General features: G+C 50.3%; 4 protein-coding genes across 26 annotated transcripts in view; 3 read left to right on the top strand and 1 right to left on the bottom strand.

Moving 5' to 3' along the window:
• Positions 1–200: 200 nt before the first annotated feature.
• On the top strand, positions 201–3,425 carry SRSF2 (serine and arginine rich splicing factor 2). 4 transcript variants are annotated; one of them, XR_014238282.1, is made up of 5 exons: positions 201–832; positions 1,051–1,361; positions 1,638–1,741; positions 2,371–2,480; positions 2,988–3,425. XR_014238282.1 is itself a non-coding variant. In XM_082371252.1 (3 exons), exons 1-2 carry the CDS (start codon positions 471–473, stop codon positions 1,352–1,354), a joined length of 666 nt encoding a protein of 221 aa, XP_082227378.1. In that variant the 5' UTR covers positions 207–470; the 3' UTR covers positions 1,355–1,361; positions 2,371–3,425. The 4 variants fall into 4 exon arrangements, 1 of the variants encoding a protein (XP_082227378.1); XR_014238283.1 differs by having other exon boundaries at positions 2,371–3,425; XR_014238284.1 differs by lacking the exon at positions 1,638–1,741 and having other exon boundaries at positions 207–832.
• METTL23 (methyltransferase 23, arginine) overlaps positions 3,135–25,566 on the bottom strand; it is a 143,845-nt gene continuing 121,413 nt past the window's right edge. For 4 of the 13 annotated variants that reach the window (XR_014238259.1, XR_014238260.1, XR_014238261.1 and 1 more), the window contains one exon: positions 25,221–25,235. Coding sequence is in view for 6 of the 13 variants with exons in the window: in XM_082371238.1 (XP_082227364.1) it covers positions 3,877–4,042; positions 4,204–4,288; positions 4,369–4,606; positions 5,623–5,706 (573 nt within the window). In the remaining 7 variants the exon portion in view is untranslated. Of the gene's footprint in view, positions 4,043–4,203; positions 4,289–4,368; positions 4,607–5,622; positions 5,728–9,356; positions 9,752–25,020; positions 25,036–25,220; positions 25,236–25,389; positions 25,453–25,566 lie in introns of those variants that run through there. The other 9 variants (XR_014238247.1, XR_014238258.1, XM_082371238.1 and 6 more) reach the window with 8 other exon arrangements.
• Positions 9,856–20,086, top strand: JMJD6 (jumonji domain containing 6, arginine demethylase and lysine hydroxylase). 5 transcript variants are annotated; one of them, XM_082371225.1, is made up of 7 exons: positions 9,856–10,246; positions 10,765–11,153; positions 11,615–11,901; positions 12,778–12,875; positions 13,396–13,484; positions 14,194–14,332; positions 15,118–15,535. In XM_082371225.1, the coding sequence occupies exons 1-7, from the start codon at positions 10,118–10,120 to the stop codon at positions 15,247–15,249; spliced, it is 1,263 nt and encodes a 420-aa protein (XP_082227351.1). In that variant the 5' UTR covers positions 9,856–10,117; the 3' UTR covers positions 15,250–15,535. The 5 variants fall into 5 exon arrangements, 4 of the variants coding, with proteins under 4 accessions (XP_082227351.1, XP_082227348.1, XP_082227349.1 ...); XM_082371222.1 differs by lacking the exon at positions 13,396–13,484 and adding an exon at positions 15,561–15,890 and having other exon boundaries at positions 9,860–10,246; positions 12,778–12,913; positions 15,118–15,245; XR_014238245.1 differs by having other exon boundaries at positions 9,861–10,246; positions 12,778–12,913; positions 13,391–13,484.
• Positions 21,594–25,566, top strand: part of MXRA7 (matrix remodeling associated 7) — a 30,271-nt gene continuing 26,298 nt past the window's right edge. For 2 of the 4 annotated variants that reach the window (XM_082371253.1, XM_082371255.1), the window contains exon 1: positions 21,597–21,962. In XM_082371253.1, the coding sequence (XP_082227379.1) occupies positions 21,654–21,962 (309 nt within the window). In that variant the 5' untranslated portion in view covers positions 21,597–21,653. Of the gene's footprint in view, positions 21,963–25,566 lie in introns of all 4 variants that reach the window. The other 2 variants (XM_082371254.1, XM_082371256.1) reach the window with 2 other exon arrangements.

Below are 25,566 nucleotides of genomic sequence, written 5' to 3'. Positions count from 1 at the left end.
GCAGCCGGAAGGAGCGTTTCGCGGGCTTTCCAACTGCCGGCAAATCCCGCTCCCCCTCCCATCGGCAGTGACTGCGCGCTTTTCGACCCGCCCGCCGGGCTCTGCGCAGGCGCGCCGGACAGGGGTGGGGCGCGAGGCAGGGACGTTACGGGGCGGTGCGAGACGAGCCAATCAGAGGATTCATTTCCGGGTGGCGCGGGCGCCATTTTGTGAGGAGGGATATAAACAGGCGCTAGAGCCAGCCGCTAGCCCAGTTGCTTCTCTAGTGAAGTCCGGTGCGGAGGTTTTTCTCAGTTGTCCTAGTCAGGCCTTTCCAAACGTTTCCACGCGGAAACTAACCGCCAGGGGAGAGGGGCGGCGTCGAGCCGAGCTAGTCTGAGAAAACCGCCGCCGCAGCCGAGCGCGCGAGCCCGCCGGGGCGTTAGTCCGTCGGCGCGAAGTCACGGGCCCCGGCCCGACTCTTCAGAACCATGAGTTACGGCCGCCCGCCTCCCGATGTGGAGGGCATGACCTCCCTCAAGGTGGACAACCTGACCTACCGCACCTCGCCAGACACCCTGAGGCGCGTGTTCGAGAAGTACGGACGCGTCGGCGACGTGTACATCCCGCGGGACCGCTACACCAAGGAGTCCCGCGGCTTTGCCTTCGTCCGCTTCCACGACAAGCGCGACGCTGAGGACGCCATGGACGCCATGGACGGTGCCGTGCTGGACGGCCGCGAGTTACGGGTGCAGATGGCGCGCTACGGCCGGCCCCCGGACTCGCACCATAGCCGCCGGGGACCCCCGCCCCGCAGGTACGGGGGCGGTGGCTACGGACGTCGGAGCCGCAGGTAAGCGGGTGGGCGTCGCGGCCGGGGCTCCGGGAAGGCCTGGGTGACTCACAAAGGCCTTCCGGGGACACGTGGTGGCGGCCGGGCAGAGCCGGCGAGCTGCGAGAGGGCGGGGGCCCCCTTCTCGCGACCAGGGAAATGGCGTCTGGCGGCGAGATAATGGCGGCGCGGGCGGGCGGGGCAGCGGAACCCTGACGCGCCGCCGTCCCTGTCCGCAGCCCTAGGCGGCGTCGCCGCAGCCGATCCCGGAGTCGGAGCCGGTCCAGGTCCCGGAGTCGATCTCGCTACAGCCGCTCCAAGTCTCGGTCCCGTACTCGCTCAAGATCGCGATCAACCTCCAAGTCCAGATCGGCGCGAAGGTCCAAGTCGAAGTCCTCGTCCGTCTCCAGATCTCGCTCGCGGTCCAGGTCCAGGTCTCGGTCCAGGAGTCCTCCGCCCGTGTCCAAGAGGGAATCCAAGTCCAGGTCGCGATCCAAGAGTCCTCCCAAGTCTCCTGAAGAGGAAGGAGCGGTGTCCTCTTAAGCAAATGGTAATGTCTGCGGGGCTCCGAGACTCACGGCCCGAATTCAGAAATGGGGTTTGGAGTAGTGGTTTTGATCCGATTAATATAAAAGTGACTCCTCACGTTAGGAGTGCTGCTCTGAGCTAACTCAGCTTTGGGAGTAAAACTGAAGAGGGGTCTGCAGAAAGGATGTGTGTGACGCTTAGATAATAATGGCTGTTTCATGAACTGTTTTGAGACCTATTAATGAAAATGACTATTTCTTGCTGTTTTTATCCAACGTCTGCATTTTCCCCTTTAAAGCTGCGGTCTCCTGTTTGATAAAAGAATATTGGCCAGTATTGCAGATTTTAACTGATTTGGCTGATCCTCCAGGGACCAGTTTCTGTGGGCGTGTATTGGAGCAGGTTTGTCTTTAAATGTTAAAGATGCACTATCCTCTTAGAGAAAACAATCAGTTCAACTATTGTTGTGCTGACTGGGACTTCATATTCTAACGGATGTGGCGCAAACGAATTGCAAAAACGAAGCAATGAACTTTTGGAACCAAAAGTTTACAGGTATTGATTGCACTGGGTGGGGAAAGGATAGTGTGTCTTTAACTCTCAAATTGTTTGGTCCTATTTTTTAAAAGGAAAGGGCCCTAAGTAGCTCAGAAGTTAAAGCATTCTGAAATGCCAAATGTTTCATTTGAAAACTAGAAACTTAAAATGTAGACTAAATTGTCTGATCTCGAGTTGCTTTTGTTTGGATACAGCCCTCTTTTTTTTTCTTTTCTTTTTTCCCCCCTTACCATTTTTCACCTTGGTTATTTGGCCAAGAATACATAAACGCAAACTTTTAATGCTGATGGTAGCCTTTGTGAAATTTTCCTAATTGGGCCTTTAAAAAACTGTGATTAGTGGCTGGTTGGAACCTTTCTGTAACCTACTGGTTTCACCAGATCCTTAGTAAGTACTGAAATGAAAACCATGTGCACCTTTGATGATTTCATAATAATGGAAGGTAAACTGAACTTCTTTCTTTTCAAACCTAGATGTGTCGACAAGCAACATAAAGGAAGACTTGGGGGGAAAAGGACCCACGTACTCAGTAGTACTCAGTCCACTGAAGAGTCCTTGGAACAAGCAACTGGCTATTGAAAAGGTTATTTTGTAACATTTTGTCTAACTTTTTACTTGTTTTAAGCTTTGCCTCAGGTGGCAAACTCATTTTATGTGCCATTTTGTTGCTGTTATTCAAATTTCTTGTAATTTAGTGAGGTGAACGACTTCAGATTTCATTATTGGCTTGGATATTTGAGGTAAAATTTCCTTTTTGTTTATATAGTGCTGACTTTTTTTGTTTGAAATTAAACAGATTGGTAACCTAATTTGTGGCCTCCTGACTTTTAAGGAAACGTGTGCAGCCATTACACACAGCCTAAAGCTGTCAAGAGATTGACTCAACATTGCCTTCATACCTTAAAATTAAAAACCTACGAAAGTTGGTGTAAATTGTTTGTATATGTTATTTACCTTCAGGTCTAAATGGTAAACTGAACCCAAATTTGTATAAAGACTTTTCAGGTGAAAAGACTTGATTTTTTTTTTAAAAAGGATTGTTTACCAAACACAATTCTAATCTCTTCTCTTGTGTATTTTTGTGCACTAGGCGCAGTTGTGTAGCAGTTGAGTAATGCTGGTTAGCTGTTAAGGTGGCGTGTTGCAGTGCAGAGTGCTTGGCTGTTTCCTGTTTTCTCCTGGTTGCTCCTGTGTAAAGATGCCTGTCGTGCAGAACAAATGGCTGTCCAGTTTATTAAAATGCCTGACACCTGCACTTCCAGTCACCCGGGCCTTGCATATAAATAACGGAGCATACAGTGAGCACATCTAGCGATGATAAATACACCTTTTTTTTTTCTTCCTCTCCCCCCCAAAAATGGTAAATCCGATCATCTTCATGTATGAACTTAAAATGTGGAAAATGTTAAGGAAACAAATGGTTTGTAACTTTGTAAGTACTTATAACATGGTGTATCTTTTTGCTCATGAATATTCTGTACTATAACCATTGTTTCTGTAGTTTAATTAAAACGTTTTCTTGGTGTTAGCTTTTCTCAGAATATGTCTTGGTCTTTTTTCCCCCGTTTATTTGAAAGACCTGTGCAATTATCTTGTGAATGTTACTGACTGTATAGAATGAAACTGAAATGTTTAGTAGTTGATTTTTTTCCCCCTAAGTTATAAAGTGGAAATGCCAGTTCAGTACCTGACTATCCTCAATGCTCTAAGGTAGCACTTTGTTAAGGTTTTAAGTAATTCTCTTCTCATAACCTAATTTATGCCCGGTTTTAATGACTTAGGAACAATCGAAGTTCTTTTTCTTATAGGAGTTTTAATTTTTGTTTTAATGGTTATGTGACCCATCACAATCTAAAGCCAACAGATCTGACCATCTTCAGATCCACTGTACTCAAGCTGAAGTGGTCTGAGTCACACAGTTGGCTTGCCAGGTTGCTAATCAGTATTGACATTGTCCCAAAACAGTTTTTAGGTATAATTCAGAGACTGTCCTTTGCAAAGGAGATGACCAGCATTTCAACAGTATGTCTTCCTGGAAGGGCAGATTCTGCTATATCTTCTTTGTCTGCACCAAAAGACTCCAGAGGAATGTGGACACATTTCATGTCCCACTTGTAGAGCAAAGCTTCAAGTGACCAGTCAGCACTGAAAAAAATAAATTATTTTGTAAAAACCAAGTTTTTCCTGTTTTGCTTTAGATATATATTCTCATTTTATCCTTAAACTACACACTGAATGAGTAGAGTAGTAAGGCTTGGGTTAACTTTTAATAAAATTGGGAGTAAAGCAGGATTGTTCAGGCTTACCTTCTTACCTGGTAGGTAGACCACAATTGGACCTTGGGGTTCTTCTGCATCAAAAAGTAAATTGTAGTTAAAATGTCTTCAAAGTCTGGGAAGAAAAAACAATAGACTTCAATTCCGTTGTATCTCTGACTAAATTTACTACTGAGAAGAGCAAAAAAGGTTTACCTTCTGGTTCAAAGAACACATCGGATGCAAGAATAATGTCTTGCGGTGGTAGAGCCAGAAGATCCCGAGATACATGACCCCACGTGAGTCCCACAACATGCACCTGAGGCAGGTCATTCATTTGGCAGCTTTGCCGACAGATCTCTAGACAGTGAGGCAGCTCTGAACTGTCTGACAGTATTACTTCAGCACCACATTTTGCAGCCATAATTCCTGGAAGGCTCACTCCAGCTCCAATCTAATGACAAGGTTAAAAGTTTTGCTTAGAACTGCAAAGAATTAATGGATCTTGGCAAATGATTTCTCATTTCACGCTTGCATTGGTCAATGTGTAATGCCATGTCTATAAAACATGCCATAATTCAACACTGCTTTACTATGTGGAGCTTCCTCCAAGTTTGTCACGGCAGTTCTAATTGGGTCAAAGGAGTCATGGTCCATTTCAGCATTTTAAAGGGCCCTCAATTCTGCAACTGACAGTTAACCCTTAAGCGGGGGTTTGAACTGTGAGGGCCTATGAGCTATAAGGAGCTCCTAATTCTATATGACACCAGGTCTAAAAGCTCAGTGGGTGATGTGGATGCACAACCAGCCGTTCCGTTGTTTCTACCAATTATAAATAGCTTTCATGTGGCTAAAACCTGACAGGTCTGCAACATGACTTTCTTATATTTAACGGGATTTTCCAGTTGGGTCTTGAGAGCAGCAAGGAGCTTAATAAACATACTAAGGAATAATACCAAGGAGTGCCTTCATAAATATTACTATTCGTATCAGTTGAAACACACGCTTCCTGTTTGAGGATGGGCATAGAGATTCCTGACCTTTACCGAATTGCTGACAATCATCCCTACTTTGGGCCAGAAGTATGCACCAAATGCCTTCATTTCATTTACATCGTTTTGCAAAAGTTAAGAGGTGTTATTAAGCTTCTGTATTTAGTCTTCGGGTTTAAGCATAGTATTTCTGCTGTAAGCCTTCAGCAGTCGAGCCAGATGGAGTGGTGAGAGAGAGCATGGGATGCATTTTAAAATTAAAAGGCTAGACAGTAAATATTAGTGTTTGTGCACCACATATGGTCTCTGGTGCATACTTTCTTTTTAAACACTTTTAAAAGCATTCTTAGCTCACCTGCCTCACAAGCTGGCCAAATCATCCCTGACTTAAAAATATCTAACAAAACCCAATAACCAGCATATAGACTTAAATTGGAAAATAATCTAGGATTTTCGCAAACTGCAAGGGCACTTGTACCTCTAAGACAGCCTTTCCTGGCAGAGATCCTCTGTGAAACCACAGGTACTGGGCCAGGACCACAGCACAGGGCCAAACATACATTCCATATTGAAGATGCAGGACCTGAAAATAATTTTTTTGTATGCCATAAATAACTCATGCTGGAAGTCAGAATATTTATACAGTGGTGGCGCAGTGGTTAAGAATCCGCCTGCCAGGGCAGGGGACACGGGTTTGAGCCCTGGTCCAGGAAGATCCCACATGCCGTGGAGCAACTAAGCCTGTGCACCACAACTACTGAGCCTGCGTGCTGCAACTACTGAAGCCCACACGCCTAGAGCCCGTGCTCTGCAACAAGAAGCCACCGCAATGAGAAGCCCGCGCACCACAACAAAGAGTAGCCCCCACTTGCCGCAACTAGAGAAAGCCCGCGCGCAGCAATGAAGACCCAATGCGGCCAAAAATAAATTTTTCAAAAAAGAATATACGGCAATTACTGAGCGCTTGGCACTGGCATTCATTACAAAAACAACAGTTCCCTCTCTCCAGTTTGCATCCTATGGTGGGGGGAGGGTCGGGATATAAAATTGCAGTACCATGTGATAAGCATTCTTCATACCTTCATTTACTCAACAAGAGTTTATCCAGGGCCTGAGTGGCTTAGTAGCTATTATAGGCTGAGGATGTAACTCTCTTGGAATATGAACTACATACACATATATGTATCTCCTACTGGGGAGACACAAGCAACAAGTAAGCAAGTGGATATTTTTCGTTGCAACAAGCACAATACAACAGGGTAATGTGAGAGAAATGGGAGTGGGCAGGGACCACAAGGTGTCTGCTCGAGATAGGGAGAGAGGATGATTCAGGCAAAGGCCCTGAAGCAGGAACTGAAAAGCCTCTCGCTGGGCACAGAGAGCCCTGGCAGTGTGGGCCTGAGGGCTGGAGGCAGGGCTGCGTAGTACAAGCACAGGTCAGAGGGAAGGCAGAGGGCAGACTTGTGAGGTCTTGGATGGCACGGGAAGCTTAGCTTTTATGTAAGTGCAGTGAGAAGATATTGGAGGGTTTTAAGCACAGGCATAACCTGGTAATGCTAAGGAGGAACAGTGGGGTTCTAGGATGACATCCTAGAAGAGGTTTGAGTTAGAGCTGAATCCTGCAGTTAGGAAGGTAGGCAACTTACAAAGCCTTTGGGGAGGCACTGAATGATGAGAGCATGGTATTTAGGGAGGCAAGGTAACATAGCTCAGGACTCCGGAATGAGCCTGCCTGAGTTCAAACTTGAGATCTATAATTTACTAGCTGTGTGACCTCACTCAAGTTATTTAACCGTCTGTGCTTCAGTTTCCTCAACTGCAAAATACTATCTTCATAGAAAAGTTAGGAAGATTCGATGAAAACTACCTAGTACAAAGTAAGTATACAAAGTTAGCGATTGCTAAACTGCAAAATCGCAAGACTTTGTTTCCTAGAGCAAAGGATGCCCCTCCTGGGGAGGTAGGAAAGGCAGCTGAAGAGGTAAAAGTATCACAGGTGAAGGAACTGAAGGTCTGAACCTAATCATTCAATACACTCAACAAAAATATTGGTGCCTAAAATACGCTAAGCATGATTAAAATGCCTGCCCTGGTGGATTTTACCCAGGAGTACAGTGAAGGATTTCTGACCTGAGGAGTGAGTTATGCAGATTTAGGTGTTAAAAAAAAAAAAAGTGTATCTCTTTTCACAAGGCTTATCTTCACCCACTCCCTAAATTTGGGAAGAAATCCAAAGGAGGTCGGGAGGGCTTTCCTGGCAGTCCAGTGGTTAAGACTCCACAGTTCCACTGCAGGGGGCATAGGTTGGATCCTTAGTCGGGGAACTAAGATCCCATACACCGCGTGGCGCGGCAAAAAACAATCCAAAGGGGTATTTCAACGTGCAGGCATTTAGAAACTGCCAGAAATGGGTTCCACTCCAGCCTTCAACTCCTTTGAAGCTGTTTCTCATATTTAAACTGCTACTGCCAATACCTACACCACCAGCTGCTGTTACACATGAGAAGATGCTCAGTATCACTAATCATTAGAGAAATGCAAATCAAAACTACAATGAGGTATCACCTCACACTGGTCAGAATGGCCATCATCAAAAAATCTACAGGGCTTCCCTGGTGGCACAGTGGTTGAGAATCTGCCTGCCAATGCAGAGGACACGGGTTCGAGCCCTGGTCTGGGAAGATCCCACATGCCGTGGAGCAGCTGGGCCCGTGAGCCACAACTACTGAGCCTGCGCATCTGGAGCCTGTGCTCCGCAACAATAGTGAGAGGCCCGTGCACCGCGATGAACAGTGGCCCCCGCTTGCCACAACTAGAGAAAGCCCTCGCACAGAAACGAAGACCCAACACAGCCATAAATAAAACAAAACAAAACAAAACAAAAAACCTCCTGAGATTAAAAAAAAAAAAAAAAAAAATCTACAAACAATAAATGCTGGAGAGGGTGTGAACAAAAGGGAACCCTCTTGCACTGTTGGTGGGAATGTAAATTGATACAGCCACTATGGAGAACAGTATGGAGGTTCCTTAAAACACTAAAAATAGAACACTACCATATGACCCTGCAATCCCACTACTGGGCATATACATACCCTGAGAAAACCATAATTCAAAAAGAGTCATGTACCACAATGTTCATTGCAGCACTATTTACAATAGCCAGGACATGGAAGCAACCTAAGTGTCCATCGACAGATGAATGGATAAAGAAGATGTGGCACATATATACAATGGAATATTACTCAGCCATAAAAAGAAATGAAATTGAGTTATCTGTAGTGAGGTGGATGGACCAAGTCTGTCATAGAGTGAAGTAAGTCAGAAAGAGAAAAACAAATACCTTATGCTAAAGAGAAAAACAAATACCTTATGCTAACACATATATATGGAATCTAAAAAAAAAAAAAAAAAAGGTTCTCATGAACCTAGGGGCAGGACAGGAATAAAGCCACAGATGTAGAGAATAGACTTGAGGACACGGGGAGGGGTAAGCGTAAGCTGGGACGAAGTGAGAGAATAGCATTGTCATATATTCACTAACAAATGTAAAATAGCTAGCTAGTGGGAAGCAGCCGCATAGCACACGGAGATCAGCTCTGTGCTTTGCCACCACCTAGAGGGGTGGGAAAAGGAGGGTGGGAGGGAGACGCAAGAGGGAGGGGATATGGGGATATACGTATGCATACAGCTGATTCACTTTGTTATACAGCAGAAGCTAACACATTGTAAAGCAATTATACTCCAACAAAGATGTTAAAAAAAAAATGAAACACTGCAATGTGAAAGTGCTTTGAAAAACTGGAGGTATATAAAATGTAATTGCTCTTGAGAGAGTTCGGGGGCAGCCATGAGCTGAAAGGAAGCAATGCCAGCCTGAGAAACTTTATTTGGTTAGTGAGGGTTGGAAATCCCCTACCCCCACCCCCAGAAACTGAATTAAGAAGCCCTTCAACAAGATCAAAAAAATATTAGGTGTCAAGAATGCCACTTTTCTGGCAAGAAATATTAGGTATGGAAAGGCCCCCTTCCTAGCAGGGTCTTCAAATTTCTTACTGAAAGACATTTAATCTGCCAAATGGCTTCATACCAAACCGTTTCGCTCTGTGGTCCACCCTAAGGCGGGAAGCCGCGGACCCCCCTCCCTATAGCCCCTGGTCGGCTGAGAACCGCTCCAGCCCCACTGCGCTTCCCGGCGGGTGCTTCCGCACGCACCTGCGGGACGTGGACCTCCAGCACGGCCCCCTCAGCTCCCAGGCCCGGCTCCTCCGAGAACCGAAAACGCTTGGCCCGGACCACATGCCCTCGGAGGCCATGCTCGGTCGGAGGGGAGTCGGTGGCCCCCGGGCAGGCCGGGAGCAGGGGAGGGCGCCGGGTCGCCAGGCTGCCAAGCTGCACGCACGGGTGCTCTCAGACCGGCTCGGGCCGTCTCCCCGGCGCCACGTCGGGTCGCTACTACCCGACGGCAAAAAGGGGTAAGCACCCCTCGGGCGACGAAATGGCCACGTGGCGAGAACAGACCCGAAACCTGGCCAACGAGACAGAATGCAGGAAGCCCCGGCCGTAAGCCGCACGAAAGCCGGCCACGAAGGAACTGCTGGCTGCCGGAAGTGACGCGAACCGGAAGGGGGTGCGGGAGAGGCGGGGCCGCAGCGAGGTGGTGCCTCGACCGTCTCGACCTTCCCAACATGGCGGAGACTCGGCTTGTGTGGGGGCGGACCCCAGAGGCTCGGAGGCCAATGGCTTATCGCAAGAGGCTGTGGGGGGCGGGGAAGACGGCCGACGCAGGCCCAACCCGAGGCTCGGGAGGTGGTTAGGGAGTGAATTTTCTGGAAGGCGACTTTAAAGGCGCCGGGCCGGAGCGAAGGACGTTTTGGTGCCGCCGCCGCCGCCGCCCGGGTCGGGGAGGGGACGCACTGGTGGCAGGAAGCGAGCTGCGCCGGGGTCGTCGCGGAACCAGCTGGTGACTCTGCAGGATGAACCACAAGAGCAAGAAGCGGATCCGCGAGGCCAAGCGGAGTGCGCGGCCGGAGCTGAAGGACTCTCTGGACTGGATCCGGCACAACTACTACGAGAGCTTCTCGCTGAACCCGGCGGCCGTTGCGGTGAGCGGGCCGCGATCGCGGGCCGGGCGGGGCACGGGCATCCCCGGGAGCTGCGCACCTCTACCGGGGCCGGGGTCCGCGCCCAGCACGGCCCCTGGAATTCCGATGGGCTCGCCCGCACCCCGCGGAGGTCGGGGTCATCGGGGCCCAGAGCCCAGGGTGGGCCTCCTATGCGCCGCAGCCGCGCCTGCCGAGGCAGCTGGAGTCCCACGCCCCTGACGCCCTTCACGAGGCCTGTCACCCCTGTATCCCTTTGGGCGGCGGGGCCCTAGGGACCCTGGCTGTCAAAAGCCACGAGTGGAAGACGCGAAGCCCCCCTTCCCTGATGCGGTGGCGCTGGGTGCGCAGTGCCCGAACGCACGCAGGTCCTTTTCCCTCCCTAAGAGGAGCCGGAAATAGAATCTGGCTCCTTGGGTATGTGATTGCTAATTGGCCTTGGGGGACACCCTTAACTGCCGCCGGACTTTTTTTTTTTTTTTTTTTTCTTTAATGCGATAGGTCTTTTCTGATTCCCTCAGGACAATGTGGAAAGAGCAGACGCCTTACAGTTGTCGGTGGGTGAATTTGTGGAACGTTACGAAAGACCGTACAAGCCCGTGGTTCTGCTGAATGCCCAAGAGGGCTGGTCCGCGCAGGAGAAATGGACTCTGGAGCGCCTCAAAAGGAAATACCGGAACCAGAAATTCAAGTGTGGTGAGGATAACGACGGCTATTCCGTGAAGATGAAGATGAAATACTACATCGAGTACATGGAGAGCACCCGAGATGACAGCCCCCTTTACATCTTTGACAGCAGCTATGGGGAACACCCCAAAAGAAGGAAACTTTTGGAAGACTACAAGGTGCCCAAGTTCTTCACCGATGACCTTTTCCAGTATGCGGGGGAGAAGCGCAGGCCCCCTTACAGGTAAATACTGGGCAGTGATGTGGTTATAATCTTGTCTACAGCAGCAGGGGCAGCTGAGCGCAGTCAGCTAATCTATTTCCAAAACAGTGAGTGGTTCTCTCTTGGCTGTACATGGCACTTACTTAGAGGGCTTCTGGTGCCTGCCCAGGGCCTCCTGCCTGGTGTCGCCTGGGCATCAGGATTTCTGAAAGCTCCCCAGGTGATTCAAACGTGCACCCAAAGTTGAACCAGTGATCTCTAAGGGATGTTTTAATAGTTAAAGTCCAGCAGTAAGACATGTCAGTGATTTTTCCTTTTTCTGTTAGGGATCAGTCCATGCACAATTCCCTCAGCATTTCTGTGTACCAGAATCTGTGTAGTCTTTGAAATAACGATAATGTTTGTATAAAATTAAACCTTCTTTTGCGGTGTGTACGTGTGGTTAAATTCCACGTCACATCTTGGATGTTTCCATCCTTTAGGTGGTTTGTGATGGGCCCACCACGCTCTGGAACCGGAATTCACATCGACCCTCTGGGAACCAGTGCCTGGAATGCCTTAGTTCAGGGCCACAAGCGCTGGTGCCTGTTCCCTACCAGCACCCCCAGGGAACTCATCAAGGTGACCCGAGAAGAAGGAGGGAACCAGCAAGATGAAGCTATTACTTGGTTTAATGTCATCTATCCCCGGACACAGCTTCCAACCTGGCCACCCGAATTCAAACCCCTGGAGGTCTTACAAAAACCAGGAGAGACTGTCTTTGTACCAGGTACAGATGAACTGAAAGTACATTCTTTGATTTCAGTAATTTGTAATTTTTGGAACACAACGATATCGAGAGAGTCAAAGAAATCCCTCTGCACGCTGACTCTGGGTGAAGTGACTGGTCCCCGCCTCTGACCGTGATGTGTTGCTGTGTGGTCACGTGCTCAGGGCGCTGCTGGCCACGTTTCTTGTAACCTGGATGTATAATGACTATTGATAAACTTCCTGTATGTAGAGAGCCTATTCATTTTTATTCCTAGTAGATACTTAGTGTCTTTGTTTATTGAATATGTTCAGTGACTTGTGCTTATTTCTATAAATGGGGTTTTTGATCAGTGTAGCACTGGGTGGATTGAGGCAGGAAATAGTGACTTAAGAGGCAGGAAATCCCACACCTGAAAACTACACTTTGTTTTGATAGGTTGAGTGTTGGAAGTAAGGGTGTTTAAGATGGGCATCCTCGATCTAGAAACTGAAGAACTTGCTGCCATTACAGTTTTGGTCACAGCTTTGGATTAACAGGGTTTGACACATTTATTCTGTAAAAGGGCCAGAGAACAGATATTTTAGGCACCGCGGGCTGGCTAGTCTCTGTTGTAACTGCTCAGCTCTGCCCAAGTGGCAGGAAGGCAGCCAGGTGCAATCCATAAACGAACAGGTGCAGCCACGCTTCAGTAAAACGTTACACAAACAGGTCGTTGGTGAGTCCTGCCCTCAGGAGGAGCATTTACCTCGCTGGGTCCTGTGTCTCTAAAGCTCTCCCTTGTGGACAGGAATCCCCAGGTTCTGAAGTTTGTGTTATTTGTTATGTGAAGTTTATGTCATGGAGCGATTGTGTGTAGAACCAATCCTGTTTAACTGTTTACTTGTTGGATTTCAGGAGGCTGGTGGCACGTTGTCCTCAACCTTGACACCACCATTGCCATTACCCAGAATTTTGCCAGCAGCACCAACTTCCCTGTTGTCTGGCACAAGACGGTAAGAGGGAGACCAAAGTTATCAAGGAAATGGTATAGGTGAGAGCCTTTTTTTTTTCTTATTTTTGCTTTGTTCCAACTTCTACCCCAGAGATAAAATGGAAAGAGTCCACTGGTGCAATAACATGTGCTGATTTTAGACAGGCCTGGGAAAAGCTGGGGCCGCAGAACCTCACGGGTAGAGGAGATTGGGTCCAAGGTCAGGGCTAGTTCTCAGGATGTTTGCCAGCCTTGAGGTGACAGGGTAAGACTGCATGTTTGATTGAAGCCAGTCAGTCAAAACATGGTCATAATTGGGATGGTTCCTCGTTTTCTGTTTTGTTTTTGGTTTTGGTTTTGTTTTGTTTTGTTTTGTTTCCCAGAGCTAGCACTAGCAAAGGAAGCCATTTTGTTTGGGTTTTATTTTGGTTATTTCTTTTTCTTACCGCAAAGCATTATTCCCATTTGAAGTTATGACCTTCAGTTCTTGTGAGCGAGGTGACCGCCCTGGAGACTTAGCTCTCTGTTTATCCACAGAACAGATACAGCACGGGCAGCGGCAGTGCAAGCCACCCCCAGCCACCCCGTGCCACTGTGTCCCAACCCTGACCTGGAGGGACCAGCTCTCGGGGTAAGAGAGGGATTCTGGCTTGTTCAGTGCTCAGCCCCCCTGCTGAGAGGGCCAGCAAGGGTGGTGGCTTTGTTCTCCCCAGACTCTCGGGCACCTGAGGCCCACTGACTCTGTCCCGCAGGCTGCTGCGTGCTGCCGTTCGGTCATGCTGAAGGCCGTCCTGAACAGCAGGTCTTTTGTCCCTGGCTGCAGCGGCCGCCGGAATAGGTTCCACAGGGGAGGGCTGCCTGCTGCCCTTGACAGCCCCGTTCAGCTTCATCTCCCAGTGAGGGGGGACCCTCTCTGTTAACTTGATACTCCTTGTCTCTTACAAACCAATGTAACCAAGCCCCGCTCCCATCATTAAGTACTGTGCTGTGGAAAGGAGAGGTTAAAAAACAGCAGCCAGGAAAGGTTCAGGAAAAACTACGAGCGAGAGAGATTGTTTCTCCCGAGGGGAAAACTGACACTAAGGCAAGGAAGATTTGCCTCACGTCTCAGCAGCACGTCTGTGTCGTCTGCACAGGGGGTAGCGAGTTGTGTGTGGCTAGTTGTCCTTTCAGGAAAGCCTGGACAGCATGTGGGGTTTTGTCCCCAGCCTGTGGATCCGTGTGTCCTCACCACTGTACAGGCACGTCTAGGAGAGGCAGGGCTCAGCTCTGAGTCTGGGGTACTGTGTGTGGGTGTCGCCGCCTGTCCCAGCACTGAGAACACGCGTCTTGTCTCTCAGGATCTTGAAGCAGGAGCACCCCGAGTTGGCGGTCCTGGCTGACTCCGTCGACCTGCAGGAGTCCACGGGCATCGCCTCCGACAGCTCCAGCGACTCCTCCAGCTCCTCCAGCTCCAGCTCGTCCGACTCGGACTCGGAGGTGAGTCCGTGCTCGCTGCCCGGGCCTCCAGGGCAGGTCACCCTGAAAACCAGATGTGACTTTCCCGCCTCCTGCCCGGGAGGGAGAACGATGGCAACGTGTTTCACTTTCTTGCAAGAACTGCAGCTGCCCACGTGCTTGCTGCGGGGTGAATTTTGCCCATTTTATAGCTTTGCACATATTAGTGAATCATTACAATAATCTCTAGAGGTGAGAGGAGTATCTGGGGATTCTGTAAATGACGCGGGATCACACAGCTAGCGGACAGTGGTGTCGGGATTCAACCTCCAAGAATTCTCCAAACTCAAGGCCCACGTTAGGAATTTCCCCTGTGGATAGTAAATTATAAGCCTAGAAACTCAGCAAATTCAGTCACCTTGTTTAAGCTAACACAGTACTGGGTAAGAGCATCCGTGCTTTTAGCAGATGAAATGCCTGTCTCATGACTGTGTGATCCACTGATCCTGCCTCCTCTTTGGAGGAGGCCGTGTGTTTTATGAGTGTTACGTGCTGTGCAGTGAAATTCCACGATGCCATCGCAAAGTGCTGGCTCTCACACAGTCTTAGAGGGGGATCTTGATTTCAGACAAACAACCCTGCCGTTAGAGAACACTGGAGGGACCCTCGGGGTCTGAGGAGGCAGATATCCCGACTGTGTCCTAAATGGCCCTTTTGCCTCAGGGAGGCGTGGACAGTATCGCGCTGTCTCCTGAGGGCAGAGGTTCGTTCAGCGAAGAACTGGGCTGCATCCGACCGAACCCCTGTTTTTCTCCTCCCGTGTCCAGTGCGAGTCTGGCTCTGAAGGCGAGGGGACGATGCACCGCAGGAAGAAGAGGAGGACGTGCAGCACAGTGGGAAACGGGGACACCACCTCCCAGGACGACTGTGTGAGCAAAGAGCGCAGCTCCTCCAGGTGACCGCGCGTGGCTGTCGTCTGTGTGCAAGGACGTGCCTGCAGCCTGCGGCGGGGCCCTGGGGGGCAGCCTTGTGGATCCCGCAGACCCGGGAGGGCCAGCAAAAGCCAGAGAATGAGGAGGCTCTGGGAATGGGAGTCCAGTCACTTAGCATTTGCTACCGTAGCTTTTTTCTCCGCTACCGATGCAAGTGAACGTGGCTTGTTTTATGCGTAAGAGCGAGAATCTATGTGGATGGTGCCAAGGGAACCCTTTACATTATTTAATAATAAAAGTTAAATTCATTTTATATCTTGGAAATTTTTTTCCTGGAGAATGCCAGAAGCTCCCCTTGTTGCTCTTCTTGTCATGATCTTGGGAGAAGATAGTGATTCCGCTGGTGGGTGCCCTTGATGGGGAAGTGACAGTTACCGCAGGAAAGGAAGAGAATGCTGAGAAGTTACCCCATATCTTCTGAAGAGCCTGAGGCGTGGCCTCCTGCTTTTTCTCCCCGTTTGCCACTGCTGCTTTGAGCGCTTGCAGATTCCTCATAAAATCGTAATCATGTCTCCAATGGGTTTTTGTTTTTGTTTTTGTTTTAAACCCTATAGGATCTAAATAAATTAAAACTTGAGATAAAAATCCATAAGCTAATCTTTTTGCAAGCACCTGCTCTGGTGCTGGGCACACGACAGGCTCCCACTGAAGTCTGGTGACTCTGCGTGCGTCCAGGGTCTTTAAACCCCAGAACCCTGTTGTCCGTGTGCTGCTAGTTGAAGTGTCAACTGTAGGCAGCATTAAGAGGTGAGGTTTTGGACTTCCCTGGTGGTCCAGTGGTTAAGACTCCGAGCTTCCAATGCAGGGAGCACGAGTTCGATCCCTGGTTGGGGAAGTTCCGCGTGCCGCCCGACAAGGCCCACAAAAAAAAAAAAAAAAAAGGTGAGGTTTCAAGGAAGGTAGTGAAATACTGAAGCCTGTGGGATTCTGTCTGAAGTCCCTGACTGCTGCAGCTGACGTTCCTGTTACGTTCTTTGTATCTCCAAGCAGCCTGGCGCTTGCTTCAATGTGATGAACAGGACCTACATTCCTTTCTGTCGTCTTTTCCTCATTCTCTGGGGTCTGGCTGGAATTCCGTGGGGGAAATTAGGGTGTCTTAATCAAGTGAATTTATCAGACTAGATTGTGCATTTCTCAACCCATGTTGTCCTTTTCCCAGGCATACTTAGATTTCTCTTCTTGCTTTTTTAAGTTTTTTCTATATTGTAGACTTATATCTGCCCTTGGGGTGTGACTTTGCAAGAAAAGTTTTTAGAGAAAGCCCTGCCATTACATCAACCTGGGGTTCTGGGGGTCCTACTTTTAACATGTCCTTCCAGCTTTGCCGAAGCTGTGCTGTCTACATGCTGATTACAGGCAGTTGTGCTTTCCTTGGCAGGATTAGGGACACTTGTGGAGGCCGTGCTCACCCCTGAGCAGAAGCTCTCCCTGAAGTGGCTCCCACGTGAGCTGTTGGCGGCCACCCAACTCAGTTTTCCTGTCTTCTGCTCCTACCTTCTCCTTTGCCTTCTTTGAATTTGGATAATCCTCTCTGGCCCAAGCTCCTGTCTCCGGTCAAATGCTGTTCTTTCTGCTTACTGAGACTAGATTGTCAAGAAGTTAAAAAACTCCGCATGCTTAGTGAAGCACCGAAGGCCTCCGTGATGTCAGGCGAGAAGGTGCTGTGCTTCTCCTTTAAAACCAAGCTGGTCGACCGCAAGGCTGGAGGGTTGTGATCCTTTGAATGCCTTGTTGCATCTGTTGCCTCGCTGGTGTTGGTGAGGGACTCCCGCCGTCCACGTGGCCGGCTGCACGCAAGCAGAGACGCCGAGAGTGGTGAGCGGTGAGTTCTGTGTGAAGCGATTACGTGTAAGAAGGACCACGAGTGTGCCGCCCTCCTGTATGCCGTCGTCCGTCCAAAAACGCATTCGGTGGCAGTAACCCGGCCATTCACCACTGCCTAGTGCTATCTTAGGATTCATTACTTTTTCTCCACAATGAGAGAGGCTGTTAGAGTCCAGGGATAATTTTGTCATCACAGAACTTAAATTATAAACAGAGCCAAGTTCTTAAAAGATTTGTCGCCATCATTCCCACCACGTGATCCATAAGTCAGAAGCTCTCACTCTGTAAGAGGGTTCATGATAGTGTCCCCACTTCTTGGCCCTGCAGACATTAGGTGAGGATCGTGTTACCTGCTGGGAATAAATGCAGAGGTGGTGCGTCTGGCCTTTGGGATCTGTTTAGGCTTCTAAATAACTCTGGTTTAAGTACTTAGGGACTGCCCAGTGGGTTCCATCTCTTGCCCTGTCAGTTCACCTCCTTGCCTTCATCTGTCCCTAAATTCACCCTAAGAGGGGGTTGTTGAGGGCGTGCCCCCGTGAAAAGCATTTTCTGGGCTGGAATGAGGAAGGGAAGGGCACCAGCAGCTTGGGGCCGGGGAGCTTCACTGGTGCAGAGGCATGTGGGCAGGTGGCTGGAGTTGTATGCTGTTGTCTCTCAAAATCCTCCCTTCAGGCGGGTGTGATCAGGGGAATCCTGGTCGCTTCTTTGCCACGTGTTCCATGTTTGATAGACCAGTTATCACTTCCTGACTCTCTGGGTCGGTCGTGTGGCTTTTACTCTAGAAGGCTGGTCCCCTATTTTGTCTTCGTCCAATTTTCTGCATTCTGAAATGCCAACCAAAACACGTGTCCGGGTTGGATGGAACGTCTGCTCATTTCCTAGCATCACTCTACTTGCCACTCCCCCTCCCTGGCCCTCTGGCTCCAGTGTCTGTGGTTGTGAGCAGATCCAAACCCTGAGAGATTTTATTCATATTTGAATGGCATTCCTCCTCGTTTTTAAAAAAGTTTTCTTGACATCTTCAAAATGCTTTTTTCTTTTTCCCAGTGTTGCTACCGGGCTGTCACACTCACTCCTTTTCCTCTAAAATCCATACCAACTGTGCCTCCCTCCACTTCAGTTTAAAGGATGAAACCACCAAGCAGGCTTCTTGCCACCAGGGGGCGTGGTGGGATGCATTTGCAGCAGCAGGGATGGTAAAGTGGAAGTTTGGTTTGAGAGACTAGTCACCCAGTTTTACTTCCCCAGATGCCAAAGGTGATTCCTGTTTGAAAAACAATACCCAGATATAAGGGATCCAGCCCATCTGACAGGCCCGTAGTCACCTCTCCTGAAAGTGCCTGGGTAGCACGGATTACGTTTGGGTCTCGCCACCCCACACGAATGACTGTGGGACACTCTTTCGTTGTCTTAGCCAGGCCAGAGATTCAGCAGCCCCCCTTTTACTGTCACTGTGGGCCAGGCAAACACACCATTGTGGAAGCAAAGCAGGGCCAAGGTGGGGAAACAGAAAGCGGTGAAGTGTGGCTGGGTGATCACGGTGAGGTAGGAAGCAGGAACCAAGGGTCCATCTGTTCTAAAGGTAACCTTTCTACCCACCTGGCGTGAGCTACTCCTTTGAGTGGTGTCAAGGATAGTAAGGAGAAAGATATAACATTAAACTCTTTTTAGAGATTATTTTCTGAGACGACAGCTGATCTTAAAACCAACAAGCTGGGTCCTGGAAGAAAGGATCTGGACTAATAACTACTGTAGAGGAGGAGTGGGATGGGCGAGACAAGAGCGGGGGACCCAGGACATCAGGAGGGCTCTGGGTCTTTGGGGATGAGGGAGGTACCAAAGGCTTTACCATCAGCCCGAGGTGGCCAGTGCTGCACACAGGTGCCTCTGGGGTCAGTAGTGCTGTTGTGTTGAGGGTGATGCCTTTGAGGGGAGAGCCACCAAAAGCAGGGACGTTATTCACGTTTTGCTCACGCTTGCAGATGCCCCTTTGTTAATTATTAAAACAGTCAACAAATGTTGCAGCACCAGGCACTGTTCTAGGTGCTGTAGACGCCACAGTGACAAACCCAGATCCCTGACCTCGTGGAGCTTCACAGACAGTGAACTTGGCTGTTGTTCACAAGGGCCACGGGTCAGAGTGGGTAGAGCCATGCACGTCCATCTCCGTGACCAGAAAAGCAAGTTTAGTCCTTACTAAATGCAAGTTTATGAGATCTTCATAAAAGAACATAATTATAATCATAGCTGTGTTTTTAACGTAGGACGCAGCTTCTTTGTGAATCAGCTAAAGGTATTTAAACGAAGGATCAGCAAGAAAGTTGCTGGTCCAAGTGCTTTACACATTTATTAGAGTTTCTGCCTTGATATGCTTTAGACTCCAGAAAAGAGTGTGGGGTGGAACGAGGGTTTTGCAGTAAATGTTGTAAAAAGCACTGTCTAGGAAGTAGGCATATAAGCACGCAGCTGTAGGTTTCTTGAATTGTATGTAGCATTTCCACAAATAAGTTGTTCCTGCTGTGTACTGGGTCCCGCTGATGGTTCCATGTGGAGTCTGGTTTCTCCTTATACTCCACCCTCCCCGGCTTCTGTCATAATGTTACACGGATGTTACATTGTATGCAGCAAAACTGCAGAGGTGGCTCTCAACTTCGTCTCATGATTCAAGTTCAAAAACTTGGAGCATCTGGCCCCAGTCTCTGCTCTCCCCGGAGCAGGAGAACCGGCCCCGCCTGCCTGTTGTCTCCGCGGGGACTGGACACTACAGAGGAACTGGGACTGTCTCCTGAGTGCCTGGTGCCTCCCCAGGGGTCACGTAGAGCACCCTGAGCACCTCCTAGTTCTGCTTGGGTCTTTCCTGTGGGGTCCGCCACCAAATGCCGGTGGGGCTGCAACTGGATTGGCATTTTTAACTTTTCACTGGGATGAAACTTGTTCATCATTTTAAATAAAGCAACTTGATTTGGGGTTGGGTTGTTTGCATTGTCTTGTCCTTGTTTTCATTCTTACTCATTGAAAGTCAATAAAGTGTACTGAGTTTGTCTGCACAATAGGACCTCTTAGATATACACTTGATCTTGAACAACTCAGGGTTTAGGGGTAACAACCCTCCCTACACACAGTGGAAAATTCAAGAAAAACATAGTCAGCCCTCTGTGGTTCTGGTTTCTGCAGCCAGCCTCGGATTGTGTAGCACCACAGTATGCGTTTATAGAAAAAAATCCGCGTCTAAGTGGACCCATGCACTTCAAACCCATGTTGTTCAAGGGTCAACTGTATATTTAAAACAAGGTGGACAGGTGACAAAAATAAGGCCCAAACACTTTGGCTGAAAGTGCCCCCTGGTCAAAAGCCAGTAGCCAAGAGATAAACCTCACTCCACATTTTATAGCTGTGGGGCATTCTTCATTAACTGCGACTAAAATTCCTTTTGCGTGTCCCCCCAGTACTATGTGATGCAGCAGGATTAAGCTCACCCTGTGTGGCGCAGCCAAAGAAAAAAGAAGAAATAAGCAATTCTTTAAAAAAAAAAAAAAAAAAAAAGCACTCCTTCCAGCATCTTGGCTTACATCAAATATCACTGTACGTTTTCTAAAATATTAAATGCATCCTAAACAAAAACCGGAACCCCGGTTTTTCAATATTAGGCCTGTGTTTGGCATGATACCTTACAAACTTTGTCCACTCCTTGTTTTTTAAAAATAACTAGAGCAGGGTTTGGGAGAGGTAGGAAATAAAGTTTTCGGTTACAATGCATTTGTCTCCAACATACACTGTTCAGTGACAGAGCCCTGGAAGGGTCTGGAGAAACAAAAACAGTAGGCTTCTTTTCCCTCATTCCACCCTCCTACGTTCCAGAATTACGCGAAGAAGAAAGACAGTAGGGGAAATAGAGTTGACCCACAGCACCTGGTGCTGAATTCCTGAAGCCCGTCTTTGGGGGCAGCCTCCATACCCTGAGGCTTGTGTGGAAGGCTGCTGGGTCCAGACCGGGAAGGGGCCTGCACCGGCCAGCACCTAGAAACGTCCTCTTTGTGAAAATGTATCAAAGCAACCCCAAGGAATAAAAGCAGCTGGTGACGTGTCTATAAAGTGGCTGAAAGTAAGCAGAGTTGGTGTTTTCACTGTCTTACAGGCAGTCCAGAGCTACCGTCTAGTGAACCCTCCTGTCTTTACTTGGCCCTTAGCATTCCCCAACTAGCAATTCCAAAGTGCTCTAAGATGACCTGCGCGGGTCTAAAATGATGCCGAAAGGGCCCCGGAGTACTGGGTATTTCAAACTGCTTTTCAAAAGGAGCCTAAGCCCAAAGCGTCGGGCCTGCCCGGGCAGGGAGAGCTTGGCCCTTCTCGGGCCTCAGGAGCACTTCCCAAGGGGCCAGGGCTCTGGTCCCCAGCGTCTTGAGTCACCCCCACCCCCACCCCGGGTCCTGGGAGGTCGGGGGCGGGCACGGGGCGGGGCGCGGCGGGGGCTCCGCCCCGGGGCGGGGCGCGGCGCGGCACGCTCCCTCGGGGTCCCAGCGGGCGGGCACTCGGGCGGCCGCGGCGCGATGGAGGCGCCGGCCGAGTTGCTGGCCGCGCTGCCCGCGCTGGCCACCGCGCTGGCGCTGCTGCTTGCCTGGCTGCTGGTGAGGCGCGGGGCGGCCGCGAGCCCCGACACCCCGGAGCCCGCGCCCCCGGAGTCCACGACCCCGGCCGAGGCAAGCGGGACGCCCGCGCCGCTCGGCCCCTGCGCGGCGGAGCCGGCGGCCGCGCCCGAGGGGCCGGGGGAGCCCACGCCGCCGGACGAATCCGCGCCGCCGGAAGAGTCCGCGGCGGCGCCGGCGGAGGCGGAGGAGCAGGCCGCCGAGGAGAGGCAGGTACGGATCCGCCCTCCCGGGCGCCCCTTCCCACTCTGGGGCCAGGTATCCTCCGCGGCTCGGCGCCCCCTGGCGCCCCCCGGCAGAGTCGAGAACCGGGCCACCAGTCTTGGGCCGGGCTGCCTCATGGAGGGCAGGAGCCCGCGGACGGCAGGAAGGGAAGGTCCCGGCGTGCAGACTCACCGCCCTCCCCCGAAGTGTCGCCGAGCCTGTCGGAGTTGTGTTTTGTCGCCTGGCTGGCTTTCCTCTTCTTGGCCTCTCCTCCCCCGGCACGGGTCATACCCCACTCCCCACCCCTCACCCACCAGCCCACGGGTTCCCAAATCCACGTGCATGTGGCTTGTTTCAAGGGCTGCAATGACATTTGTCTTGATAGTGGAAAATACAATACTTAAAGAAAAGAAAGAAAAAAGGAAAGCTGCCTTTTCTTTTTAGGCTAATTTGAAATCCAGATTCCTGAGTCATTTATGTGTGAAACCCATTGGGTGGGACTGAAAGAAAGGCACCGGACAATTGCAGTCCTTTTTATTGCCGTTTCCAAACTGCACGGTGCTTTGCACACTCCCCCAGGGGCTGCAGATCAGTCGGGCCAGCGTGCAGTGCGGAAGCAGGATAAGGCCCTCCTGCGGCACAGCTGAGCCCCCCGAAGCCGCCCTCCTGCTTCTGCAGTCCGGCAGCTCTGTCCTGACCCCGCGGCCGTCGTCTTGCGTCAGGATATCCAGAGGGGCGTCTGATGGCTTGTGGGCACTCCTCTGCCCAGCCCGATACACTTTTTCCGACGTATCTCTTTAGATTGGAAGCCTAGTTGCCAGGCGTGAAGCCACGCGCCTTCCCAGGACTTCAGCCCCCTTGGCCCTTTCAGGCCGCGAGCAAGGGTCCAGACCCTGATCAGAACGCCTTGTTCTGACTCCTGAGCTCCCTTTCTTGGAAGGGAGGATGGCCAGGACGGTCAAAACCGTGAGCAAGCTGCTTTGGTACGTTGTGAGGATGTCTGCAGCGCCCACTCTGAATTTTGCTGGACACAATGGTTTATACTGGAGAGAACCCTTGCGGGGAGGAGGAAGCAGCGAGGCCGGGCGGAGGCATTTCTCTTTGCTGAGTAATTGTTCCAGACCCCCTGTGAGCAGGCGCTTTGCTTGACAAGAGGGTGACTAATTGTGTCAGAGTGTATTCTAACCAGCCTGAGAGCTGCTGTATTCATCCCAGGGAGCACCGAGGCCCTGCGGTTCTTGCTGACCTCACCTGTGGTGATGGCAGGTGGGGTTTGGACGTGTGCTGATGTGTTAGGTTTGCTCCCATATTTAGGATTCTCTTGGGAACAGGGGTGGTATAGGGGCTATTCCCAGGCTGCCACTTGCTCTCAGTCAGCCCTGCTCCTAGAGTTAACACAGTGGCCCCTTTTCACCCAGAGGCAGCTTCTGGACTGAAATTTAAAATGTTCTTTAGGGAATTCCCTGGCGGTCCAGTGGTTAAGACTCCACGCTTCCACTGCAGGGGCCCAGGTTCGATCCCTGGTCGGGGAACTAAAATCCCGCATGCCGCATGTCGCAGCCAAAAATAAATGAATAAATAAATACATAAATAAATAAAATGTCCTTTAGTGGTGCTCAGTCATCTCGATCCTCTGGGTTACAGCACTTCTGAAAGAACTTTCTACAAGGCCTCTAAGGCTCTTGGCAATATGATATGTAGCGGGTTTAGTGGTTCTTTAAAAAGCAGCCCTGGTTTGCCTCTGGCTGGGAGAAAGCAGGTCCGGTGAGGGCGAGTGGGGGCTTCGAAGGACTAGACATGTTACGGAGGGTCGTGTGGTGGACACAGCCTTGGAGCCGGTGTGCTGCCAGAGCAGATGACTGTGACAGTTGAGGCTTGTGCGTCCCTCCTTCCTCTCCACAGCCTGTCCTGACATGATCCACCCAACGGGAGAATTAAGTTTAAGTCCATTTCCTCCTTTGGAGGTCTCGCCCTTCCATTTTGGGTTCAGGTCTCCAGCCCTCTCTGAGCTAGCAAGCCCCCGTCGACTCCAGCTGTGCACAAGGCCCTGGGCCAGGTGCTGGGGGACACAAATATCCACTGTTACCCACTCCCCCGCCTTCCCGGTGGTGGGATTACCCTTAAAGGAGCTGCTAGAAATTGTCTGGAAATGGACTTGGGCATTTTCGAGAGCAGGTCCCACTGCTTTCTTCTGATGATCACACTGCCCAATCCTAGAGAGCAGACCGGAAGGCCCACTGGGGAAAAATAACTCAAGTCTGGGTTTGGGGAAGCAGCAGGGACGCCGTCAGCCAGCCTCTCACTAAGTCAGCAGTGGGAGTGGGGGGAGGAGGGAGAGCAGAAAGGCACAGCCCCAGCCCCGGGAGAGGGGCACTTAACTCACCTCTCCCCTCCCCCCTGCATTTTCCATTCTAATCCAATCGCCTTCCTTCCTGGCCAGGCCTGGGAGGCCTGAGGCAGCTGCTGCCCACGCTCACAAAGCTGATTATTGAGAAGGATCCAGAGCCCAGGGAGGCAGTCTTCCGCTGCGGCTGTGGGTCATGGGGAAGCGTCCCCTCGGCGCAGGAGAACCGAGTCGCGTGAAGGCCCTCCACGGGCTGGGAGGCTGAAGTGGGACTGAAGAAATGCGGGCAGAGCAGCCAGGGCAGGGTTGTATTATGAAACCTCTTGTCATTTCTCTCTGAGGGATTAGTGTGGGAGCGGGCAGGGGAGGGGGTGGGCATGCCCCACCCTCACGAAGAATTATGGAGAACAACGTCAAGAACAGGAGCTGGTCCTCTTTAAGCCCAGGAAACAGTGCTTTTTGGGTGCTGAGGTATAGGTTAGGATTTTAGGATTTGCAGGCCTCTGACCTAATGGAGATGTGGATTCTAGCAAGGCTGTGTTGTAGGATACCAAACAGTGGTCACGGGCAAAGGGTCAAGTGTCATTCAGTAGTACTACAGTCAGATCGCTCTGTCTGTGCCAGGACTCAGACATCCTGGTGCTCGGGCCCTCAGTCTACTCAGAAACGGAGTAGGGACTTCCTATAAGGCAGCTGGCCAATGTCACAGGCAGGGAGACTGTTCGAGATTGAAGGAGACTAAAGAGACAGGAAAGACAAATGAAATGCCTGATCCTTGATTGGATTCTGGATTTGGGGTGGGGGGGGTGGAGCGGGGGTGTGGGGAGCTATAAAGAATATTTGGGGGACTTCCCAGGTGGTCCAGTGGTTAAGACTTCGCCTTCCAATGCAGGGGGTGCAGGTTCCATCCCTGGTCGGGGAGCTGAGATCCCACATGCCTGGCGGCCAAAAAACCAAAACATAAAACAGGAGCAATATTGTAACAAGCTTAATAAGACTTTAAAAAACGAAAAAAAATATTTTGGAGATAACTGGATCATGTGTCAATTGAATGGTTTATCAGATCATTTTGTTGTATCAATGCTCACTTACTTGAGTGTGATGCCTGCATTTCCATCATGGAGGAAAATGTCCTTGTTCTTAGGAAGATGCATGCTGAAACATTTAGGGATAAACCTGTCATGATTCAAATAGTCCCACACACACGTACACAAATCATGGGTGTGTATGGAGAGCGAGTACAACGATGGGTGGAAAAACGGTAAGGAT

Source organism: Balaenoptera borealis (assembly GCF_965194805.1).
Source record: "Balaenoptera borealis genome assembly, chromosome: 20".
NCBI classification, from domain to species: domain Eukaryota; kingdom Metazoa; phylum Chordata; class Mammalia; order Artiodactyla; family Balaenopteridae; genus Balaenoptera; species Balaenoptera borealis.
This window is presented reverse-complemented; position numbering and strand designations above follow the sequence as displayed.